We start from the raw sequence: 7,418 nt of genomic DNA on the forward strand, positions 1-7,418 counted from the left end.
GCGGCCGCTGCCGGGGGGCGGCGGGGAGCGGGGCCGGGAGCGGGGCCGGGGCCGGGAGCGGAGCCGGAGCCGGGGCCGGGAGCGAGCCGCGGCGGAGCATCAAGTGCGTGCTGGTGGGGGACGGCGCCGTGGGCAAGACCAGCCTGGTGGTGAGCTACACCACCAATGGGTACCCCACCGAGTACATCCCCACCGCCTTCGACAACTTCTCCGGTAAGGACCGGGGGTGCCGGGGGGGCTTGGGCGCTGGGTGAAAAGTTTGATCCTGCCCCGAAGTTGTGTCCCTGCCAACCCGGCCGGGGTGAGGTTTCGCTGCTGCTTCTGCCCTCCAGCCGCTCCGTTTTTTGTGCTCTGGGCGTCCCGAGAGCGTGTAAGGGGATAAGGAGCTCAATCCCGGGCAGCGGGAGCCTTCCTCCCTCGCTTTTTTTTTCTTTATTAATGGAACATGTGCGAAGTTGGACTCACCACGCTTTCCCCCCTCCTCTCTCCCCCAAGCTGTGGTGTCTGTGGACGGCAAGCCGGTGAGACTGCAGCTCTGCGACACAGCCGGCCAGGTCAGTGGAGCCGTGTACTCGGTTCAAGTGACAGCGGGAGGGGACCAGTGGGTGGCCGGGGAGTCAGTCCTGATAGCGACTTCGTGGCTTTGAGCATCCTGTTAAACCGCTGCCCTTCTCCCTTGTTCTCAGCCCGCTGCTTTGACTGGGATTCGCTGCGGGGTGGGGGACACACATGCTGGGGCTCCGCACCGGGACCAAGCACGGCTGCTGCTCTGCCTTGCCTGGCCAGAAGGCTGAAAGGTCTGAGGTTCCAGGGCTGTCAGCCTCTGACAAGGCTGAAAACCTCAAGGTTTTCTTCTTGAGAGGTTGTCACTGGCTTTGTTTTTTAGCTAAATAACTACAGATCTAAGAGTTACGGTGTTTGGGGCAAAGCATTCACAGCTGTAGGTGTGCACAGATGGAGACTGCACTTTTAAAGGGGCAGAAGCTTAAGGGAGAAAAAAATCCTATTTGGTGTTATCTGTGGAGACTTCATGTTTGCCGTTCCCACCCCCGAGATGTACTGCTGCCCCTAACGTGACTAACTCCTGCAGGGCTGAGGGTGGCTAGTGCCTCTCAGCTCCTAGGTTGCGTGCTAGGAGAACCTGTTTCTTGTATTTCTGCACCCTGCTGGCTCGTAACACCCTAAGCAGCGTGTAGCACAGCTTGGGAGGGGTTGAGCCTGGACAGCTAAAAGTGTTTTGCTACCAATCTCGCATTTGAAGGTGATAGGAGCTTGGTTTGTGAACAGCTTTGTGGATCCAGGTCTATACCTTCACCAAAACCACATGGAGAAATCTCAGTGGCCATAACATGCAAACCTATCTGCATGGGTTGTAGCTGGGCACCCCCCTTAGTAAAGGAGCTTGAAGGGCTGCGCAGCCCTAGCAGCAATGTAGGACTGTTTCATCTGCCCTGCAAGCCACAGTTAAAAGCCCGCAAGGAGCCTTCTGCAGGTGATGACACAAAGTGAGATAGCAGAAGTGAGCCCTGATATCATGCCCTGCCGAAGTGACGTGGTGGCTGGGTGTGTCCACAGCCGGAGTGTGGCAGCTGAATGCACTGCGGTGACAGGGCGACAGCCCATGAGAGGGCAGTGCCCAGGGCAAGGCAGCCACCGGTGGCAGGAGGGAGCGGCAGGTCCGGTGGCCTCTTGCCTTTGCTGCTGTAAGTGGTTGAGGTGTTCACTCTGTCCCAGAGCAGCCAGAACGGGGCAGTTGCTCCCTTGGAAATGGGGCTACCTACAGCAATAGAAGCTGTCCTGAATAAAGGGTACCCGGCTGGGTACTTTGCAGAACTGTGCTGCAGTGAGATTGGTGTTGAAATCCACAGCTGAAAAATTGTAGATATTTTGGTGTCAGCAGCCTAAAAAGGTGTAGAGTCCCTGCAGTTTGTGCACTACCATCGAAACCGTAGGAGTGCACTTAGAATATAAAGGGTATTATTTCATCTGGGTAGAAGCCCTTAAGATCTGGGTTTGGCTTTCAAGCCTATTGAATCGAGCCTCGTTGAGGTTTCTCACGTTGCAAGGAGAGGCAATTACGTGGCGAGGTGCCTTTCCGCAAATGGCCCTGTCCTTCAGTGCTGCAGCTCAGTGAACACTGAGTTTCTCTCAAGCCAAATGGTGACAGCGTGGCTTCCTGTGAGGCTTAATCTGGGAATCAAGAGAGCTAATGAAGCTTGCTTTCTTGACTCGTGTTTCATAAATTGCTGTCTCTCTGAGAGTTACTGCTGGAAGAAATTCATTCGAGTGGAACGAGACTTCTGAGGCTTCCAGTGGGCTTTAAACTGCATATCCTGGCCCTTCAGAGGCTTTAGAGCAAAATTTCACATCTTGAAAATTAACATGTGACTTGCAATTCAGCAGTAAAACGCTGGTACTGGAGAGATGTTTTCAGCTGTGTTTGTTCTTTGCGCTTTAAATTCAGAGCTTTTGAGAACATGGTCCATTTTAATTAAAATGTCACCGCCGCTGAGGCAAATCCTACCTGTTCAGGCTGCTAGTGCTACCCTGCTTTTATCCTGCTGTCAGCATAAAGGCAGGCTGCGTGGAGTTAACCCTTGCTTGTTGCTGCATTCTTCGCTAGCTGCTGCCTGTGGCAGAGTCCTTTGTTACCTTTAGGCTTCCTTGTGGCTACCTTCTGAAGCTGAAAAAGGGCTTTGCTTTGCTGGAGTTTGCTCTTAAAGGAGAAGAGAAGGAGGAAAAAAAATAAAGAGCAGGTAGCACTGGGAGGCCTGTTTGCAGTTTGTTTGATGTGGCATGGGTGGGAGGGAAAGGTAAAGCTCTTATTCCATGCCATTGGCATGTTAAGCCTGCGCATTGTGATTCCTTATTGCTGCCATCAGATTTAAATCCCTGGGCACAATGGCAGGGAAATTATTCCCATCTCCTGGAGGATGTTGTTAAGTAGGCACAGGTTTAAAAAATGTTTCAGCAGGGAAATCTCAGCCAAGTGGGGAAACCAGCACCTTCCTTCCCACGTGCCTGATAGTGGTGGGGTGCCTGGGGCCAGTATAGGTGCCTGGGTGCCTCAGGCTTAGCACACGTGGCTGCTGCCACCAACTCACCTCGTCCCGTGGCCTGGGTGCTAAGGTCTCTTGGGATGCAAGGAGGTGAACCTCAGCTTCCCCAAGCATCAGCAGTGGGCTTGAGGTGGGAGCATCTCGGGGGATCCTCCAGCGCTGTTTCTGCTGGGTGCTAACACGATGTTGTTCTCTGCAGGATGAATTTGACAAGCTCAGGCCTCTGTGCTACACCAACACGGACATCTTCCTGCTGTGCTTCAGCGTCGTCAGCCCCTCGTCCTTCCAGAATGTGAGTGAGAAGTGGGTTCCCGAAATCCGGTGCCACTGCCCCAAGGCGCCCATCATCCTGGTGGGGACGCAGTCGGACCTCCGGGAGGACGTCAAAGTTCTCATCGAGCTGGACAAGTGCAAAGAGAAGCCCGTCTCGGAGGAGGCTGCGAAGCTCTGTGCCGAGGAAATAAAAGCCGCGTCCTACATCGAGTGCTCGGCTTTGACTCAGAAAAACCTCAAGGAGGTCTTTGATGCGGCCATCGTGGCTGGGATTCAGTACTCGGATACCCAGCAGCAACCAAAGAAATCCAAGTGTAGGACTCCAGACAAAATGAAAAACCTCTCCAAATCCTGGTGGAAAAAATACTGCTGTTTTGTATAGGAATCGCAAGGACCCGAGTGCTGCTCTGAGGACATCAAATAGAGGCTATATTAGCTCAACTCTCATTCTGTGTCGTCCCGGGTGTATAGTGTAGATCTGTATGTATGTGTATATGTTGCTACTGGATATCTCGGTTGCCCTTGCGAGGGCAGCAGAAGGATTTGTAGTTAAATGATTGCTATGAGTCAGGTCCGGCATCGAGTTTCATGACTAAATAATCTTTCATTAACGAAGAAGCGCACACCGTGTGTCTGTGAGGTTAGAAGGATTTGCCTGAAGGATCTGACTTGTGTCACCATCTGTACGCTACGGGGAAGAGCGAACCGGAGCCCTTCGCTGCGAGGGCTGTGCAGCAGAAACGTGTGAGTGACTGTGGGAGCGTGGAGCCCAGACGGTCAAAGGGAAAAATAACACTGTGCCTCCTAATGGATTTTTTTAGCTTTAAAACCCACTCCTCTCTTCTCCGTGTCTTCCCAAACCAACACTCTTAGGGATCGCTTTAAAAAGGGTATGCAAGAGGTGTCATCTGTACGCAAATGCCACGGCTGGAAAGGTCACGAATACACCTTCAGCGTGCTGCGAGGGAACCCAATATGTTACGGCACTGACAACTCATTTGTCACCTGACTCGAAAGTTGTTTCTGTCCTTGTCCTCCTCTCCTTCCCAGGAAGTCAGGCGGAAGCGTTACCGAGCCTCAGCTCACCCCTCTTTTTATGCAGACGTGGTGGCAGTTCATCTGTTTCAGCTGAAAGGAATGTAAATGCTGTTGTGTTGTTTTCTTTTTTTTTTTTTTTTTTAATTTTAAAGAGAAGTAACAAATATCCATGCAGCACCACCGCCAACTGCATTTGTTTTCAAGTCTACAGCCAAGAATTTCCTAATGCCCCTCCTTACCTTTAAGGCTGATAAACAAATAACAGATCAGGCAAATCAAGATGATAACAAACTGGAATCTAGAAACTGAGGCTGCTGTGTCCTCTTCACCATGCTGCTCTCAACCAAGTTAATGTTTCCCTTCTAAAGGCAACAGTTGCTTGTGGTTGAATCTTGTCCAAGCTCATGCGGGGGAAATTGGCTGAGGCTGCCCTGGAAATTCAGCTGATAACGTTTTCCCACATTGGTCCAACAAGTTAAAGTGAAACTTGACTAAAATGTAGCTGGGTGATCAATGTAATGGAGAGCTGAGTATGATCTGCCCTCTGACTAAATCCAATTCCTACTAGACTAAGCCTAATTCCAGCTCCTGTGGGCTTGAGAGACTGGAGGAGTAACGTGACTCTCTGCAAGAACTGGTATTTTAACTTATTCTGCAGAGGACATTTAGTCTGTGCTGTCTGTCTTTTTATGGCCCTGACTACTTTTTCTTTCCTAGGTATTTCAAGATCAGATTATATTCTTTTTTTTTTTTTTTTTTTCCTTTGGCCATAGCCTTAAAGTGACCTTTTCATAGTCTTAAACTAAACTGCAGTTGCAGAAAGCCGGAACCTTTTTTCATTGTAAATGAATCAATGCCTGAAATAAAGAGAAACTGTGGAAGCTGTCTGAATTGATAAAGCTGACCACAGTTTACCTCCTGGCCCATTAAATAAAATGACACTATGTAAATGGATTCTGGGGTATATTGGCATAAGCTCCACAGACAATATTTTTTCATCCACTACAGCAAAACGAGCGCAGAATGGATAACGTTCCATGGCTGAAAACTTGAAAATGGAATGGAAATCTTTACATAGGGCCTGATTCAATAAAAACGTGTTGGCTTCTGCACTGGAACAGCCTGCAAAAGCAGTTTCCATAGCACAGAAGCTGGATGCATTTAACTTTGTTGCATCTGGTTCCTAATGGTTTAATGTTTACTGGTCATGAAGTTAACATCTGAGCCTTTGTATTTCTTATTCTAATGCATTGACAGGATTTCAGATACACAGTCATACCGTCATCTTGGATGAAAATGCAAAGCCAGACTTCTCTTGGGTGCTTTACTTCTCTGTAAAATGGTCTCAGTTGATCAAAAATGTTGGGTTTGGAAGGAGACGGCTAAAATCTGAACAACTCCCATTTGCCAAAATAACACAACTTCTTCTGCAAGGTCATACTGCTTTGTATCATGCCGTACTGGAAGCAGTAGGTTATATTTTATAAGCAGCCTGTTTCATAGTCTGGAGTAGCATTACTTTTAAATGTAGCCAGCTGTGACTGTTTCTGAAGATGTGATGTATATACAACTTGTTATAGCCCTTTACTAGGTGTATGTAAACTGAGGTCTAATAACTTTACAAATACTGCTCTACACGGGGCTATGCAGGGTCTAGGTTTTAGAAATATTACTTTTAAAATTGCCTGTGTTTTACAAGCGCGAGTGAGGGGGAGATGTCTCTATGTAGTCTATAATCTGATGTGCCTTATGAAAAAAAAAAAAAACTGTCTTCTGTTTTCTACGTGTAGGCTATATTCTGAAAGAAATATTTCATGTGAGAATGATATAAATGAGGTATTTGGAAATAAATGCTCATCTGTGTATGCATCTGCCTCTGCTGCCCGCTCTGAGGAGGCCGGGAGGGTGCGGGTGGGCTTCTTCCTCTTGAACCCCAAAACCAGGGCTGTGGAACAGGAGGAGCAGCCTGATGTTTCCCACTCACATTGCTCCGAGGGCATTTTGGAAGAGCAGAGACCATTCCACCCTCTTGGCACCAAGTATCCTCTCTGCCCCTATCCCACTGAGCTCCCGGAGCCCACCGCTGCCACGTCCTGGTGCAAAACCACCTTTGCTACCTGTGGCATGTTGCTCTTCTGCTACGTGGGCTGCTGTCCTACCTATCCTATGTGTGGATGAGGCTCAGCTCATCCTTGCCGCCAGGGTAACATTGTACATGTGCACGCTGCTGTGATCAAAAGGCTGCTTCGGCTGCCTGGCTTGAGCTGCGGGATGAGGTGGCAGCTGTGGCTGATAAGAGCCTACTGAAGAAAGCCCGCTGTACGAGAGCTTTTCCAGAAACACTGAAATCGCTGCCGCTTACTGATGGATGGAAGTTCCCAAGAGAGGATTTTGTGCTCTTTCCTGTCAAATCAAAGTGCTCCAGAAAAAAAAAAAAAAAGATTTGTTCTTGTATGGAAAAATAAATGCCACCTTTATCATTTTTTTCCCATCTATTTTGTGGATTGGACATTTTTAAGGTATGACTGAGGGTTGCCTTGCTGGGACATTGACGAATGGGCCTTCAGACTCAGCTGGGAGAGAGGATCTCCAAAGAAATCTGACCTTGCTCTTCCTTTTTTTTAAAAAATTTTCTCCTAGATATCACTGACCACAGAGAAGGGGGACTGCTGCAGGGGGTGGCCTTGTATGACCACGTGCAGCTGACCTGATCTTGTCATATGCATTATGCCTAAACGTTGGACCTTAAGCACACAAGTGCCCCTACAACTGAGCCCTGGGAGGCAACCCACATGCTTGCATTTGTGCAGAAGAGACTTCATCAGCTCCTGCCTTTAGTGTTGGTTGCCCTTTTATACAGCAGGGTGGGGAGAGCAGGGAAAATACCTATTTAGGAAGAGTAAGACATTATAAAGCTCAGAAGAACTGGCAAAGGGACTCCTGGGCAATGCGGAGTGATGGAAACTACTTTTACCTACTTCAGGCATAAGGAGATTAAAAAACCAATTAGAGAAACGCATGAGGAAATGAACAGCCCCGGTGAGGGCT

At 49.0% G+C, this 7,418-nt stretch overlaps 1 protein-coding gene across 2 annotated transcripts in view; it reads left to right on the top strand.

Annotated features, from left to right (window-relative positions):
• Positions 1-6,859, top strand: part of RHOU (ras homolog family member U) — a 7,696-nt gene extending 837 nt beyond the window's left edge. Inside the window, exons 2-4 of one of the 2 annotated variants that reach the window (XM_035321800.1) lie at positions 20-213; positions 496-554; positions 3,259-6,859. In XM_035321800.1, the coding sequence (XP_035177691.1) occupies positions 20-213; positions 496-554; positions 3,259-3,714 (709 nt within the window). In that variant the 3' untranslated portion in view covers positions 3,715-6,859. Of the gene's footprint in view, positions 214-495; positions 555-3,258 lie in introns of both variants that reach the window. The other variant, XM_035321801.1, reaches the window with a different exon arrangement.
• Positions 6,860-7,418: the final 559 nt, after the last annotated feature.

This window comes from Oxyura jamaicensis, chromosome 3, assembly GCF_011077185.1.
Source record: "Oxyura jamaicensis isolate SHBP4307 breed ruddy duck chromosome 3, BPBGC_Ojam_1.0, whole genome shotgun sequence".
In the NCBI taxonomy this organism is placed as follows: domain Eukaryota; kingdom Metazoa; phylum Chordata; class Aves; order Anseriformes; family Anatidae; genus Oxyura; species Oxyura jamaicensis.